The 18,740-nt window shown below is 37.2% G+C and overlaps 1 protein-coding gene across 4 annotated transcripts in view; it reads right to left on the reverse strand.

Moving 5' to 3' along the window:
- The window catches only part of SGCZ (sarcoglycan zeta), a 530,884-nt gene that overhangs the window by 223,486 nt on the left and 288,658 nt on the right, over positions 1-18,740 (reverse strand). For all 4 annotated transcript variants that reach the window (XM_030023778.1, XM_030023769.1, XM_030023788.1 and 1 more), the window contains exon 2: positions 7,886-8,080. In XM_030023778.1, the coding sequence (XP_029879638.1) occupies positions 7,886-8,080 (195 nt within the window). The remainder of the gene's footprint in view (positions 1-7,885; positions 8,081-18,740) is intronic.

An 18,740-nucleotide genomic window follows, 5' to 3' on the forward strand; every position in this document is an offset into this window, starting at 1 on the left:
GTAATGTTAATAAAATATTATCATTCAGATTTAGATTTTTGCAGATCTGAAAAATTCTAACTCTAAAAGTCAAATTCCTAAAGGAATATAGGGACAATCCATAAAGATGGAAAAAGAAAGGTGTTAACAGTTACATATATCTGCGTTGTTATATATGCTGTCACATAAAAAGAAATCATGCTTAGCTGGCACATGTATCTTCCAGCAGACATTCAACCATTTTGAATGCTACCTGCTGTCCAAACAACGTGAAGTTGGAGCTAGGCAGCCAGGAACCAGAATATGTTCAACTGTGAGCATGAAGCGCATGAATTCCAGCCAGGAAATTCAAAGTGCTGTTTGTGCTCTGCTTATGTTTAAAGCTAAATTGAAGTTCAAGTTCCCTTGAGAAATAACTGTCTCATCCCAGATGATAAGTTATCTCATTCCTGATCTTAAAAGTAATTCTCATTGTACTACAGGCAAGAGGAGTTTAACATGTATCAATACAGAAAACATTATGCCATGACAGCAGTGAAAACTGACTACAACACTGCCAGTAACTACAGCAAGAACAAATATCTGAATTGGGTGACTGCATTCTTAGAGAGGTAACAAAGTCTTTTCATGCATCGATTCCTATGGGGAAAGCAAAATATGGAGATGCACAAAACCAGAGGTAATACCAAAACCAGTAAAACAATTATCCTCAGGGTACTCAGCCCCCTGATTTGGAAGACAGGGATGGAGAGCAGAATATACCTCCCATAATCCAGGAGGAAATAGTTAATGACCTGATACGCTATCTGGACACTCACAAATCTATGGGACCAGATGGGATCCATCCAAGAGTACTCAGGGAGCTGGCGGAGGAGCTTGCCAAGCCACTCTCCACCATTTACCAGCAGTCCTGGTCAACAGGGGAGGTCCCAGACAACTGGAGGCTTACCAACGTGATGCCCATTTACAAGAAGGGTCAGAGGGAGGATTCGGGAAACTACAGGCCTGTCAGCCTGACCTCGGTACCAGGGAAGATTATGGAACGGTTCATCTTGAGTGCGGTCACATGGCATATGCAGGACAACTGGGGGATCAGGCCCAGCCAGCATGGGTTCATGAAAGGCAGGTCCTGCTTGACCAACCTGATCTCCTTCTATGACCCGCTTAGTGGATGAAGGAAAGGTTGTGGATGTTATCTACCTCGACTTCAGCAAGGCCTTTGACACTGTCTCTCATGGCATACTCCTTGAGAAGCTGGCGTCTCATGGCTTGGACAAGTGTACTCTTCACTGGGTGAAAAACTGGCTGGATGGATGAGCCCAGAGGGTTGTGGTGAATGGGGTGAAATCCAGTTGGTGGCGCATCACAAGTGGTGTTCCCCAGGGCTCAGTATTAGGGTCAGTTCTGTTTAATATCTTTATCAATGATCTAGATGAGGGGATCGAGTGCACCCTCAGCAAGTTTGCAAGTGACACCAAGTTGGGAGGGTGGGTTGATCTGCTCGAGGGAAGGAAGGCTCTACAGAGGGATCTGGACAGGCTGGATCGATGGGCCAAGGCCAACTGTATGAGGTTCAACAAGGCCAAGTGCCGGGTCCTGCACTTCGGTCACAACAACCCCATGCAGCACTACAGGCTTGGGGAAGAGTGGCTGGAAAGCTGCCCGGCAGAGAAAGACCTGGGGGTGCTGGCTGACAACTGGCTGAATATGAGCCAGCGGTGTGCCCAGGTGGCCAAGAAGGCCAACAGCATCCTGGCCTGCATCAGAAATAGTGTGGCCAGCAGGAGCAGGGAGGTGATTGTTCCCCTGTACTCGGCACTGGTGAGGCCGCACCTCGAGTACTGTGTTCAGTTTTGGGCCCCTCACTACAGGAAAGACATTAAGGTGCTGGAGCGTGTCCAGAGAAGAACAACCAAGTTGGTGAGGGGCCTGGAGCACAAGCCTTATGAAGAGTGGCTGGGGGAACTGGGGTTGTTTAGTCTGGAGAAGAGGAGGCTGAGGGGAGACCTTATCGCTCTCTACAACTACCTGAAGGGGGGTTGTAGTGAGGTGGGTGCTGGTCTCTTCTGTCAGGTGGCTGGAGGTAGGACGAGAGGAAACAGCCTCAAGTTGCGGCAGGGAAGGTTTAGGTTGGATATTAGGAAAAATTTTTTTACTGAGAGAGAGGGTTGTCAGGTATTGGAACAGGCTGCCCAGGGAAGTGGTGGAGTCACCATCCCTGGAGGTATTCAAAAAGCAAGTGGACGGGGTACTTCAGGACATGGTTTAGTGGGCATGGTTGATGGTTGGACTCGATGATCTTGGAGGTCTTTTCCAACCTAAATGATTCTATGATTCTATAATTTAGTGCTGATACTTCCTAGGATACATGGCTGAGTCACAGGCTAACCCAAAAGAGATCCTAAGAACTAAAGGGGTTCACATTTGTATTTTTCTTACCATTACAATTTTTTCAGCTTTAGTAAATTCCAAACTTCAATGTAATGTAATAAGCAACAGAATAATGTAATATCAAGTAAATGCCAGTATCAGTGCCAGTTGTGTACGTATTAGAAAATGTGTAAAGGCACTGATATTAAACGCCTCCCCCACCAAGAGAGGGACTTAGGTTTCTATGCTGATTGCTCTATGTCACTTCACAGCAGGAAGAGGAATACTTTCAATTTCTTTTTTAAAACTGTAATTTGAAATACCTGCAGAAAACTTTCAGTTGCATATTTCTACACTGGTATTTGTTTGGTGATAAAAATGTAAGATTTTTACAGGGAAGTAATTAGATTAACAGATTGTCAATATATACTTTATTTGTTAACAGCTATATGAAAAATAAATTATATAAAATTATAGTTCTATTGAGGTTAGAATAACTTGAAGATGATACAAGATAAAAATTATATCAGAGAATAATGTTCAAGTGATTAAATCTTTAAAGAAAAAAGTAAGCTAATTACCTATGCTATGGACCATACAAATACATGACAACAAGAATGCAGGCACAGTAAAAAATATTTCCTTTCTTGCTATCCTTTAAAATTCATATATATTACATAAGTGAAATAACCAGGATATTATAAATACACAACATATCCATACTTTAGCCCGTGGTTATGTCACCAAGTTATGACTTGAGTGTCCCACCCTTCTTGAAATACCTAGTATGCTAATTGTACAGACATAAAAAAGTAACTAACAGCTTTGAGCTTCATTAGACACATATAACCTAGACTACTAAGTGAGAGACAATTACATCGTGAGGGAAAGTGAAAGACAGATGTTTCCATGGGGGAGCCTGTGGACTGTGGCAAGGCCAGTACAAGTAAAGGAAATTATAAATGTTTCATAAAACTCAAGTCTCCTAAGTATTATTTTTATTTTGACAAAAGCTATGGATTTTAGTTCCCGGCTTGATTTTTCCAATATCCTTTGGAAAGAGGCATGTCTCCTTTGAAGATCAGGCTTAAGAGACATGAGGAAAGTTGAGTTCATTCTTGAAGACAACAGTTGTTTACTTTTCAGGAAAGCATTTAATACAATAGATGAACTCTGAAGTTCAAGCATGTGATACAGAGATTTTGATGGTTCCATTAGGGGACAATATATTGTAGTGGCTGTGAAATTATTTTATCCTTACCACTCAGGATAGAGTAGATCCATTTGATGCACGTAAGACAACAAAGAGCTTTATTCCAGTGATGAGTTTAGCCTGGGGATTATTTCAGGGCTAAGTTATTGGCAGACCATTTGTTCAAGGTCAGATCTTCCTCTAATGTAACCGAATCCTGAATGATTACTTTCCACGTAAACCCAGGATGGTATGGTGTGTTACAGCTACATGCATCTATCAGTGGAATTGTTTAGGGACTTTGTCCTGAAGTTCTTACATGCTTTCACATGTATCTTTCTAAACAGATGATCAAACAGTGAGGTAACAGATCTCGACTAGACATTAAATGACAGTAACACTAAGCTACCTGTGGTGGAATATCTTTCAAAAAATGACTACATCTCTGATTCCTCTATCTAATTAATATTCCACAGATACTAATTACCTTCAGTTTTGTTCATCTGATATATTTTATATGAGGGCAATTATTTGTAGCTTGTTTTTTACCTTTCAAGTTTCTTTCTTACATTGTACACTGGAAGAAGAGATTGCATACCCTAAAGTTTCTCTACCTTTCGCAGCTATACTACTTAATCTGATAAAAGGAGAATTACACAATTTGCCTGCGCTGTTTTTACACAATTGCAAATAAACTGTATTTCCTTTTTAATTACTTCTTTGATGAGTTATTCAAAATCAATCCCTAAGGACAATTCACTTCAGTTACCTGTGTTACTATGAGATGAATGGCCTTACAGGAGACCCTATTTCTCTTCTCTGTGTATAAAAAGAGCATGGGATAACTAGCTCAGATTCAGAATGCAACTTTTACATGCAAGGCCAGTATGTACAGAAAACCTATTCAACTGAAGGATCTATAAATTTAACTCAGAAAGCCTTTTATTGTGCCAAGTGACCAGTGGCTGCAGCTGTACAGTTAAAAATAGAAAGTCAACAGCTAATACAAATTAACAATGATGCAATTGTCACCCAGCAATGACAAACCCATGCCCTGGCTCTTCATGACCCTTGAAGTGGTGCAATTACTATTGTTTTTATAAAAAGCTCAACATTGGTTTATGCTAAAACAGCAATAATGTCAAAATGTCAAAGCAGTTCAATATCAACAAGTATTTTATCATTACTAGATTCCTCTTTTGTGCAAATACTCTTTAAACCAGTTTAGCACAAGTATTTTCCTTTTCAAAAGTTTTCTAACTGCACTTCTGATTTTCGATCACTACCAGATATACAAATACAATTTCTTAGTTTCTATCTATCTATACATATATGTGTGTGCATGGAAGAAATATATGTATATTTCAAAGCTACTGCATTCTTTAAATACATGAAGTTTAGGTTTATAAACTAAATTATTTTACTTTCAGATGTCTGTTGCTAAGAATGTGACTCCTTCAGACTTGATATAAATTTTCCACTGGTGCTCAAATGTGCATGTGTGGACATAAATGTGAAGATTTTACTGAACCTTTTAAAAGACAACCATCTAGCAATCAATTTTTGAACCTATACAGAGACTTTAATGTGAATACTAACTAGTCCAAGTAGAAGACTACCATTCCATGAATCTCCAGAAGAAAACTTGTGTTCTTCAGTGTATAATTAACAAAATGGATTCGAACATGATCCAAAGTAACTGTGCTTATAAAAGCAGAAGCAACTACTGACAGACTTTTATCATTCTTTCAGCTTTAAGTTATATGATATGCCTACAGCTATTACATGTAGCTTTATAATATAAGCTATTGTACTGTCATTTAATTACTATATGTTTTAACAGTCTCATTGTAAAACAAACGTGTGCATTTTAAGATATACAATTTCAGGTCATAAACCAAAGTTTTATGCCTATTGATTCTGTTTTCTGCAACAGTTTAACCAAAGATCATTCCATAAATTTATATAAAAGCTGGAAGAAGAAAGCAAATCAGTCCTGATGCAGTAGATTTCATTAAAAAAAAGCATGAAATATTTTGCCATTAAAAGAATAATGGTTAATAATTTTATGTCAGCAGGGATACACTACACATAAATTTGAGTAAGAATGATCTGGTGGTGGTATGATGATTAAATAAAATGCTTCTGTCATTCTTTTTAAGTACAAAATCCTTTGGAAACAGTAATTTTTGCAGATTGTTCATAACAAACTGTAAGTAGGAACTTTCATTTCTGAGGTAGTTAAGGGGTATATGATATTCCAAAATGAATAGTGTTCCCAAGCATATGAAATATTTTTGGGGGCTTTTCATATGAAAGAGGAGTGATATGGTCCACTTTTGTTTTCCAAATGGCTTACTGGTATATATGACTATGGTAAATGTGAATATACAAAATTAGTTTTAATTCTGTAACAGAAGGGTTAAAGAGTAACTCACCCTAGTCAGTGGCATGCCATTTATCTGAATGTATAACAAATTCAGAATTATTAAAGATGCACATGAGCTTTGTGATTTCTGAATTGTAATAATGAAATAATGATTTTATAAATCAAGTGCATAACATTTCAAACACTATTGTCGTGCAATTATTAAGCCAGTGTTTGCATAATTATTTCAGATACATACATTTCTCAAGCTACTGAAGCAAGGTCTTCAATCCACTAACTAGTAGACAGAACTGCTAAAACAATCCGGTTGTTTCCTGCACTAGATTCCTGCACTGATTTAGTGATTCATCATAAACCTTTAACTTTCTAACAAAGCTTTGACATACGGGAAAGAAAAATATTTCAGAATATCTTTTTTGGTTTTGTTTTAAAAAGATTGTATGTTCAAATCGTAAGAGTTCTGAACTGGATAGTGCTATAGTAGCTTGTAGTGTGGAAGGTCAAACATTGCCTAGATATGGAAGCAGTAGTTTCAAATATTGTATTGCAATGCTACCTCCTGCACATAGAAAAATGCCATGCTTTTTAAAACATCTTCTTAACCTCTTTAAATTTCCGTGCTTAATTCTCCTCTGGAATAAGAGCAGACCATTTTACTGAAGTCAACAGGTATGGCTAAATATGCTTCTACTACAAATAACAAAAGCATATGTGGATGTCCTGTTCTGCAAGCACATTATGCTAAAAAAAAAAAAAAAAAAAAAAAGAAAAAACAAAACAAGCCAAAAAAACCCCCACCCAAAAACCAAGCAACCCCCCATCCCCAAACTTCTAACAAACTTTTCAGTACATGAATATTAAAGTCATACAGTTGTCAATTTATGAATCCCGCATACTCATCCACTAGTGGCAACTCAAAAGTAGCAATATATTTGCACAATATGTCTCACCAGGAAAATCTCAGATAACCCTATTCACTACAGAGCATTAGCAGATATAGAATAAACTCAGCCGTATGTTTAATGCTGGGGTTTTGGTTTTTTTTTTTATTTTTGAGGAACTCATGGAGAACAGAAATGTGCTATGACCCTAGGAATTAGAAATGTATTACTAGCTACATCAAAATATGGCTTATGAAGGTCAAAATCCAGAGAGAGAGACTACACTGATCCTAGCAGAAGCACTGCTGTTTTAAACTGTGGAGTGTTCTATCTTTTCTTTTTATATACAGAAAGACACTACTCCACTGTCAACTAGTGAGCACTTCCACCACCTTTATCCAAACAAAGCTTTGGGAACAGCTGGGCAGATAACAGTTTTCACTGAATGCAGATGTTCTTTCAGGTGTACATCTGAAATACAGGCTCGGTAACACTTTGCTTGCTATTAAAGGTTCCACATGGAAGCTGTCTCATAGAAGCCCATGGCTCTTACACCCACCTACCCCCTCTTATCAACATCAAAACAGCTACTCTAAGTTCTAGGTGAAACACAGTCCAAATGGTCAGTAAACTCTAAAAAAATACTAAGAACAACATAAACTTAAAAAGCCACCCTAAGTTGACATAACTAACCCAGTTTCCTTATAAGAGAGATACCATACAGAACAGGCATAATAAACTCCTACTGATTGCTGTCAGTGGTGACAAGCAACAAAGAGATACTTGCGGCAGTCACCATGATGCTTTTGGTTGGGCAAACAAAAAAAATCTAAGATCCCAATATATTTTCAGCAGATATGATTAACCAAAAATATCTGAATAGAGAGGGCACAGGTCCACTCACTGCAGTATATACACAAAAGGTATAAATATCTGAAGTAACACTCAAAGAAGCATATATGATGTTTAATTTAAAATTACAAGATTTGTATATAACATGGTAAAGGAAAGAGAACTAAAACTACAAGTTATTACTTGAAGAAACAGGTTACATAGAGTTACTGTGATACTTACCACTGTGAAATTCATAACCTTCAAAATCCATACTGTCATTGCTAAGTTAACAATCATGGTAACCAACAGCAGAAGGACAAAGAAGTATAAGCACCTCTTTCGCCATCCATAAATCCCTACTGGGTAAAACTGAGGATGTTCAGTCCTTGGCAGGCTGTTCTGTTGTGTTGCTAATATATACTGCTCTCGTGTCATCTGGAAAAGAAAGATGTAAGTACAAGTAAGCAAATGAGAGGTCTGTTTTTCACAGATTTTATTACATGAAGATTACCTGAGAACGTATAGGTAATCAGTTTCTATGGGTACAGAAGGGATGCATTCATTCAGCATAAACCATATCAATGTTATTTTTACTAGGCATTTAGTAAGAATTTGGTAGGTTTTATTAATTTAAAGAAAACCTTTGGTTTGATATTTCAAATTGGATTTGCAATTCAAATTTATCAGCAAGAAACTGTAAAAAATATTAATGTAATCCATGTATGTATCTTATATTCTATTTCTGAAGACTGTTTTATTGTCTTTTATGAGGAAAATTTGGTTTTGGAGGAAAAAGTCATGTAACTTTTTTTTGTACTGGTTTTGGCTGAGCTAAAGGTAATTTTCTTCATAATAGTTTGTAGCCAAAACCAGTACACTCTTTCATACAAATAGAAGAAAAATCTATTCTTTCTAAAAACGCATGTCATAAATGAAGTTATCACTCCTTTATTACACTTAGTAAATTAAATTAATTTATGCCATTATACATACACCCATATTTTACACAAAGATATGCCACTGTTTATACCATATTTTACACAAAAAGAAACATTAAAACCCTTCAAAGCTTTAATTTTGCCCTTTAGGAGATATGGATACTGCCATCATCTGTTGTTTTCCTGAACCAGTTTAAGTTCTAGCATGCAAGCAAGCAGTAACTGTTTGTAAACTCCTTAAAGAAGTTATCATTAATTCTCCTTTAGAGCAAAAATATTTATGTCATCTAATAAGAAACCATTTAACATTTTTTATATCCTTAACTTTCTTTTACAGATATTTACATTCATATTCAGCTGTCACATTGCCTTTAGACTGGAAGCTATTAACTTCTCTCCATGACTTAAAAATTAAATTAAAGCAATCTCATTCTGTTTATGTAAAACTACTTTCTGAAACATAGCCATTAAAAAGATTGGTTTAACAGGCTTTGTGCTCAGGAGGAGGAAAAAACCCCAAAACACGAAACAAAGAAATACCCAAAACAAATAAACAAACTTGTAAACCAGATAGAATGATCAGTTTTATGCTTAAAAACTGACTTTATTGTCACTAAAAGAAAGTAAACAATGCACAAAAATGGGCCAGTTGATTCAATTATAAATAAAAACCAGATTAAATCGATTTGAAGGATCAAACAAATGTTGATTTCATAACATTTTTAAAATGTAAAGCTCAAACACGTTTAGGTAAACATCTGTATTGCTAGATATTTATCCAAATCAAAACTCTTGAGGTTTTACCATGCATTTGTTAGTGAATTTGACATTAATGGCATAAATTAACTCACTGTGAATAATTACAGCTATAAGTCATAGAATACACATCCATATTACAACAATACATATATCACTGAAGTAAGTCAAAACAGAAATAATGAATTTATAAAGCAGGTTTTAAATAAGCTAGTAAACAGGCATTTCGTCATTTTTATTCTTTTCAATCAGAATTGCTTCTCTTTGCCCATAATTTCAATTAAATGTAACATTTAGCAGGTTATTTATGTAGTAAACCTTTACAAACAGAACTTTCCTCACTGCTGTTTCTCAGTCCTCCCAGAGCAAAGTGTCAGTAGGCTTCAAGACCTTAGATCACCCCCTTATCATATTCTGGCAGTATTCATCCTAGCTTTGTCTGAATTCCTTAAGAATTCAGAAACTGAATTCACGAAAGGGTTAATAATTTTCCTCCTTATAATGAGTTTCTACATATTTATTTAGCTAGCTATTGTAACAAAAATGTAATGCATGATTACATTTTGAGATTTAAGGTAATTAGTATTTTTTCAACCATTTCCATTGTCTTGTGACCTTAGTTTATATATTACTTACGAAACAATTATTACTATTAAAAATAGTTGAAAAGTCAACTTCTAGATTGTGAGAATGCCAGAAGTAGCACTGCCCCTGAAACTATTAATGTGGCCCGATGAAATATACCCTTTACAACACAATCATTAAATACAATGATATTTTATTCCATCACCACAGGCAGGCATTAGTCAGTTCCCCCAGTGTATACTGTTCAACAGAGTGAGGCTTGGTGATGCAAGTTCTCCCCCTGCAGCCCATGGAGGTCCACAGTGGAGCAGATATCCACCCTGCAGCCTGTGGAGGACCCCACGCCGGAGCAGGTGGATGTGCCAGAGTCTGTGACCCTGTGGGAAGCCCATGCTGGAGTAGGTTCCTGGCAGGACCTGTGACCCTGTGGAGAGGAGGCCACACTGGAGGAGCAAGTTTTCTGGCAGGACTTGTGGCCCCACAGGGGACCCAAGCTGGAACAGCCTGTTCCTAAAGGACTGCAGGCCGTGGAAAGGACCCACGTTGGAAAAGTTTGTGAGGGACTGTGTCCCATGGGTGGGACCCCACGCTGGAGCAGGGGAAGAGCATGAGGAGAAAGGAGTAGCAGAGACAACATATGATGGATGAACTAACCACAACCCCCATTCCCCATCCCCCTGCACTGCTCAGGAGGAAGAGCTAGAGAAAATAGGGAAGAAGGGAGGGGTGGGGGGAAGGTGGTTTTAGATTTGTTCTTATTTCTCATTTTCCTACCCTCATCCTACCCCTGGGTCCCCCAGGGATCGTTATTGGGCCCAGCGCTGTTTAATATTTTCGTAAGTGATCTGGATGATGGGATCAAGTGTACCCTGATGGTTTGCAAATGATACCAAACTGAGTGGGGAAGTGGACACTTTGGAAGAGAGAGCCACCCTGCAGGAAGACCTGGGTGGGCTGGAAGAGTGGGCTAACAAGAACCTTATGAAGTTCAACAAAGACAAATTTAAGGTCTTGCACCTGGGAAAACATAATCCAGGAGTGCAGCACAGGCTGGCATCTACCCGGCTGGGGACCAGCTCTGTGGAAAGGGGTCTGGGGGTCCTGGAGGACAACAAGCTCCATATGACTGAACATTGTGCTGCTTCAGTAAAGAAAGCCAACAGGATGCTGGGTTGCATCAACAAAAGCATCACCAGCAGAGATAAAGAAGTCATTATCCCACTCAGTGCTGGTCAGGCCACACCTAGAATACTGTGTTCAGTTTTGGTCCCTTGCTATACAAGAAAGATGTGGACAGGCTGGAGAGGGTCCAGAGAAGGGCCACAAAGATGATCAAAGGCCTGGGAAGCCTGCCATATGAGGAAAGGCTGAGAGAACTGGGTTTATTCAGCCTTGAGAAAAGAAGGCTTAGGGGACACCTTACCACCATGTTCCGGTACTTAAAGGGTGGCTACAAAGAAGATGGATACTCCGTTTTTACAAGGAGTGACATGGAAAAGACAAGGGGTAATGGGTACAGGTTACTCCTGGGGACATTCTGATTGGACACAAGAGGAAAATTTTTCACAATGAGAACAATCAGCCATTGGAATAATCTCCCCAGGGAAATGGTGTATTCCCCAACACTGGACACTTTCAAGATTCAGTTGGACAGGGTGCTGGGCCATCTTGTCCAGACTGTGCTTTTGCCAAGAAAGGTTGATCTTAGAGGGCCCTTCCAACCTGCTATTCTATGATTCTATTATATGATACTCTTTTATTAACCGGCAATAAGTTAAATTTATTTCCCCAAGTCGAGTCTATTTTGCCCGTGATGGTAAGTGCTGAGTGATCTCCCTGTCCTTATCTCAACCCATGAGCCTTTTGTCATATTTTCTCTCCCCCTGTCCAGTTGAGGAGGGGAGTGATAGAACAGCTTGGTGGGCATCTGGTGGCTAGCCAAGGTCAACCCACCACAATCATCTACAAGCAATTTTTTTCTTAAATCTGTTGAATATTTTTCCAATCAAAAACCAAAATAAACATTTTAATTCTGAAACTGTTCAATATAAAACCAAACAACACCAGCTGCCTTTGGACCTCAGGCAAGTTGATCAGACCCAAGTCACGTAACATCAATTCTTCCCAACCACCCACAAGGATCAAGGCCTCAGTTTTCTAAGAACTGCACATATATACATAATAAAGAAGCCCAAAGAATTTGCCATTTGCTATGAATATAAAAATATTATGATGATTTTGGCTTTATTTTTTAGAGTTATTAATCTGGCCAGTTACAGTTATTGGCAGCACTCTCACTACTGACTTGAATAGACATGTAAAAAAAAAAAAAAATCAACTGATTTTTAAACTATTGAAAACCAAAACAAAACCTAGTTGGTCTGGTAATTAGTACCTGGAGATGTTAAAACTATTAAGACAAAAAACACAGAAATGTTTGATAAATATCGCCATTTAGTATCATGTTTTTATCACCAGTAACTGAAAAGTTACTAGACCATATCTACTTCAGATAAGTATTTTTAACTGAGTAGGAACTGCTGTGAGCTCTGTATTTTTGTAAATCATGAAAAGGCAAAGAAATTTCAGAACACTAGTAGAAGGACAAGTTATTAAAATATTTTTTAAAAGTGACTTGCATGAGCTTTGCTAAACTGCAATATAACAGAACATCTTTCAAAAAAAGGTCACACCTAAAAAAAAGTTTTTGCCAAGAATTCTGATTGATAAAGTGCACATATACTTTATATATAAAAATACATACAGACAGGTATTTATGAATAAATATATATATATGTAGGTCAGAAATTCATACAAATATACACATAAACTTTTGATGACTGAATTGCTATTTTATCCTACTGAACTTTCAAAATCCATTATAAAAATATACATTCTAAACTAGGTGACTGACAGATCTTATTGATGAGGAATTATTAAATGGACATTTTAAAAAATTTGACTGCGGTATAAGCTTAATGCTATTCCATTATTCAGGTCTTGTAAATATGAAATGACTGGTGACAACATTTCAACATGAGACAAGAGCTATGGTTTGAAAGTTTACCTGGGTTTCTGACATTAGGATGCTTGAGGGTCTCAAACCAAAAATAATTAAATTACTGAAGTGCTCTGTTAAATAATTCAAGGGTTTCAATGTTAGCATCTTAAACTGGTAAACTCCATGGTGCACATATGCGTATATACAAAAAGTCATAAGCAATCCAGAGCCACATGCTAAAGAAATTAAAAATAACTCCTGTGTTCTGATAATTAATGACATTTCTAATTCAAAACCAAAGTAATATGGAATACACTATTCAGTAACCACAAAGACATTAAATCAGTTCTTACACTGCACTGAACAAGTATCATAAACAAGATAATGGAAACTATCATAGCACTGCAAACTATTTAGTCATGTCACAACTGTACGTGAAAATATTTTGCAATTTTAAAATTTCATTTTTGGTTACTTCTATACTTTTTGATTTTTTTCTGTACCATAAAAAATATGATTGTGCATATTCACTAGGGATAGGTGAATCCTAGTAAGCACACAGCATGAAATCTAGATCACAATCAAGCCAATGACCTTTAAACTATTGATATTTTAGGGCTATAATGTACTATTGGAACAGGTATCTTAGACTTATGAAAGTAATTCAAGAATGGAACAGAGACATTTTACATTTTCAAAGTTTAATTTAGGCTTCGGGAAAATCTCTTACAGAGGTAAAGTTTCAAAATGGAAAAATGAAAGAGCAAATGAACTAAATCTAGAGGGTGAGATTTTTGGTATAATTCCTGAAGTTAGGGTAACAATCTACTTAAACAAGTGTTAACAAAAAATGTTTAGAACATGATTATGCCTTGCATATCATTCTCTAGACAAATATAAATTTGTCTTAATGGCTAACGGCTCTTTTCTAAGTGCCACAAAAGAAGAATCAGATTCAAAACTAAGGAATGAAATAAAAGGATCACTGTTCTTAATTAAAAATGGTTAGTCAAACAGAAGAAACAATCCAATATTTGCTGTTAACATCTGGGCAGGCAATTTGACTTCCAGCTTACTGATTTTTCTGAAACAAAATTATATTATTTTGTGTATTTTGAAGACAAAATAGGATTTTTAGTTCTGGATCAGCTCTACATATGCTCTAAACCTATGCTGATTCCATCCATCTTAAATTTTTTAAAAAGTCACCCAGAAACACAAGTAAATGTGTTAAAGGGTAGTGTTTTTACCATTCTGCACCAAAAAAAAAAAAAAAAAAAGTGGTAGAAGATACTTTTACATGCAATAATCTTAAATGGTAGGGGTGGGGTGCCATATGGTAATGCCATCCCAGTAAGGCAATTCAAAAATTCTGTGTGGTTGACCGAACACAAACCAAGATTAATACAGTAGCTTCTCCATGACACACTGAGGAGCTCTTAGGAAGATCACCTCTCTTGCATGTGCATCCAGCTGCTAAAACAGGTGGAAGGCTAAACTGGGCACAATACCTTTGATCAAAGCACAAGATGCTTTAAGAAATGAATATGACTACAGAAAAGTATGATTATACTTAACAGAAACAGCAGAAGTTATCAGAGGTCTTTTACACATGTTGCTATGGCTTCTACATGTTTGAAAATCAGGTGGTCTAATGAAAAACTGGTATCTCAGTGGGGATGAGGGAAGGTAGGACAGAAGAAAGAAACTTCATAAATGATTTGCCAGGATAACTACAATTTGCTTCAGATCTAAACCAAGCATTCTTCTCTCATAATTAAGGCTGGGACTCCAGTGGTTTTCCTATCCCAAATCTATGTCTCAAGCAAGCAAAGCTCTTTACAACAAACATTTGTGTCAGCATTGTATATACGAAGAATGGAAGCTCAGGGAAGGAAAGAAAGAAACTTCTCCACAGACAACGAGCAAGCTAGTGAAAAACTGAAGAACCGAACTGCTTAAGTCTCATTCCACTGCCTTCCATTTGGCATTGCTTTCAGGGTTTTTTACTGTTTTAGAGGCAATACAAGTTTGGGGGCATTACAATAAGAACTGGTCAAAAGTTAGTTTTTCTAGTTCATGTTCTCTCCCAATTTCATTTTAGCTTTCTGAGAAGATCAAGTTGAAGGTCTCAAGAGTTCCACAATCCCTACAGCAAATGCTATAACTCAGATTGCTTAGAGACCCACAGCGCTCTCTAATCTTACCCAGATTTTCTGCTAGCTTCAGTTAATAGGTTTCACTTGACAGTCCTTGCTATTAAACAAGCTTTCATACTCCTACATTTGAGAAAAATATTATTAACATTTTTTTAAAGTGTTTAATAAAGCCTGCCTGCATTCCCAAGGGTGTAGAACAGAAAAAACAGACTGAGTATGTATGAAACATCAACACAATGATTAAAAGCGATTTGAAATTTTCAGTGAAGAGTGCTTTTATTGCAAGCATGTCAATTCATTGAAATTTATCCATTTGAACAAACTCCCAATAAAATGGAGATGGATGCCATCAGACATTCACCCATAACTTGGGGTGGCAGAAAAACTAATTTTTATTTTTTTTTAGGAACTTCCAGCATCTTTTAGAACATTCAACATTTAGAACTTCAACACAATTATTTTATTTGCTATATTTATATATGAAACAAAAATAAAGGCATTACTTCTTTCCATGACTATTCTTTTGAGACTTCAATTTTTTTTGTGATATTTCTTAATAAAAAAGAATTACTGACATAGGTATATCAGGACTTGAGTAAGAAAATAACCTTAATGGTTGTAGAAATATATCTCTGGGAATGATTTGGTAAGTGTTATATTATAAATGGAAAATGTTTATTTAAAGATACAAGCAATTTTCAAGTTTGACAAGATATTATCACAGCAAATACTTAGCTATATTCACAAAAACTAAGAAATCAACATCTAATTTGACAGATACAAATCTGAAACTGTTTACTACTCACATCATGAAACAGATAAGCCAAAAACCAATATGATTTTTGTCACCTCAGGTATTGTAACTGTAGCCCGGCACATGACACTGCTTCTAGACATTTTTATTACTGATTGATTCTCTGTGCATTATTTTCTTAATTCATAGACAGAATGAAAAACAAAGGAGTTTTAAAATATAAAAATACAGTATGACAGCATCTAGACCAATAATAGTTTGGGTTGGTAAGGAACATATTAACAATCAGATGAGCTGTAGAGGTGAAGAGATAGAAACAAAACTATAGCTAGCAGGGAAAATTCTTCACATCAGCATTTAGAGAAAAAAAAAAAAAAAAAAAAAAAGGCAATCTACTCATAACTAGCCATAGCTCAGGTCATCATATAGATGATTTACCAGAACCAGCTGGCTATCTCCACTCACCCTGACAGTAACATGGCCTCTGGCCAGCAGCTCATGCTGTGGACAGCTCTCTTTTTGTATAACACTACAGCAGGTCATTCATTTTGCTTCCACTCTACGCAGTATGTGGCATTAATTAAGCTTACAGCTGAAATATTTTACTGTTTTCTTTATAGACTTTAGCTGGAAGTTCACCATATGTAGTGAAAAATGTATCACACGGAGCAGGAAGTGCTATAAGAACCATAAGATTTCTTATACAGCAAATACACAAATACTTAGTACATTACACCCCAACCCCAATTCTAAAATCAAGAGTTGGGATGAAATCGATGAGTTCATTACAACAATAAATACGAAGATGGCACGCAAGTGGCTTGTATCTCTTGAAAAGGCCTTATGAATAAAAGGATGGATTTTCTTGGAAAGCTATATACAAAGCTCTTGCTGTCACTTCCAGCATGTGTTGAGAGCTAAATTGTTTCTTCTCTTCTGCAAGGGTTTGGTACTCTACAATTGATTTCCAAAAACAATAGAAAAAGATGTTATCATCCTGAGTTAGCGGGGATCATATTAACTACTGTGAATAGACTGACAAGGTAGTACAGCTACATTTTTAGAGAATTAAATATTGGAGGAAGAGAGCAGCTTCCTCTGAAAACATCTTTATCTAGGATACACCTGACACCTGCAAAGTCTTCTCTTCACAGTATTAGCCATTCAAGCCTTTCAAAAGGCAGCCAAAAGCATGTCAGTAACTGACCCTGGTATAAATGGTCATTGGGCCACAAACTGTTGGCCAGATATGATAAAAGCACATCATTTTATTGTACGTTACTGGCAACAGAAATCAGTGTAAATCCTTATTGCCCTGATGGACAATTTTACATTTGTCAGATTTTTATTTTTTTTTCTGTTTAGTACTATTAGGATCAATCACTATTAAAACTGCTACAGTAACTGAAAAGCATTTGAAGAGTGTAGTCCTACTGAGACCTGCACTAGGGTATGTCACAGAATCACAGAATGCTTGAGGTTGGAAAGCATCTCTAGAGGTCATCTAGTCCAACCCCCTACTCAAGCAGGGCCACCTAGAGTAGGTTGCTCAGGACCATGTCCAGACAGCTTTTTAATATCTCCAATAATAGAGACTCCACAACCTCTCCGGGCAACCTGTGCTAGTGCTTAGTCCCGCTCGCAGTAAAAAAGTGTTTTCTGATGTTCAGACAGAACCTCCTGTGTTTCAGTTTGTGCTTACTGACTCTTGTACTGTCATCAGGCACCACTGAAAAGAGTCTGCCTCCATCCTCTTTGCAGCTTCCCTTCAGGTATCTGTATGCATAGATAAGATCCCCCCCCTTGAATCTTCTTTTCTCCAGGTTAAGCAGTCCCAGCTCTCTCAGTCTTTCCTCATAGGAGAGATGCTTCAGTCCCTTAATAATTTTCATGGCCCTTCACTGGACTCTCCAGTATGTGCATGTCTCTCTTTTACTGGGGATCCCAGAACTGGACACAGTACTCCAGTTGTGGCCTCACTGGTGCTGAATAGAGGGGAAGGATCACCTTTCTCAGCCTGCTGGAAACACTACTCCTGAAGGCAGCCCAGGATACTGTTAGCCTTCTTTTTGGCAAGGGTACATCGCTGGCTCATGTCCTATCTTCTACTGAAAAATACTCCTAGTTAGGCTACAGACACAGACCACTTCTTTTTAAAAAGCACTTTATCCTAAAATTAATCTCTTCAGGTACTGATTACTGAGTAGAAAGTACTTACATTAAGTAGGTCCTCAGTCAAGCTCTAGGGACCACTAAGATTTTGAAAAAACTTTATGCTTCATATTTTATATTGGTTATGGCTAGGCAACAACCTAGTCAGTACCACATTACAGTGAAAGATCATTCAGGGGAGGCTTCACTCGTTCAGTCTTCAGTCTCCAACTTGAAAAACTTACTTCCAGACTGACTACATAGGGTGACCCAACTACTTCTGCCTGGAAGAGGTGCCAAATCCGAGGGACTTCAAGATTCTAATCTGAGAGTCTGATGTCTTTTTGGTTCAGCCATGGATTTTTTCCCTGGCCACTTTCAGAAACAGAGGTGCAACTGTACTCAAAACTCCAAAATCATGTTTCTTAAGCAACACATTTTGAAACCCCTTTGCATCCCTGACAATCTAAAGGAAAGAATGTGCAAATAACTTCACCATCAAGCTGTACATAAAGTCAGTTGATTACATAATTTACGTGTTTTGAAGTTTAGTAATTCAGAAGAATCTGTTTTTCCTTCTTGGCCACAAAGAACAGTTTTGACATCAGTGTCAACAAGGCTTAAGTCAGCATGTCTTTACTGACAATTTGCTTGGCTTTACGTTGTCAATTAGAAATCCATTTTTTTTGCTAAATCAATACAATTAGATTACTACAGAGACTTCATTACAGCCACAGGCAGGACAGCAGCT

The sequence above is a fragment of the Aquila chrysaetos genome, chromosome 1, assembly GCF_900496995.4.
Source record: "Aquila chrysaetos chrysaetos chromosome 1, bAquChr1.4, whole genome shotgun sequence".
NCBI classification, from domain to species: Eukaryota; Metazoa; Chordata; class Aves; order Accipitriformes; family Accipitridae; genus Aquila; species Aquila chrysaetos.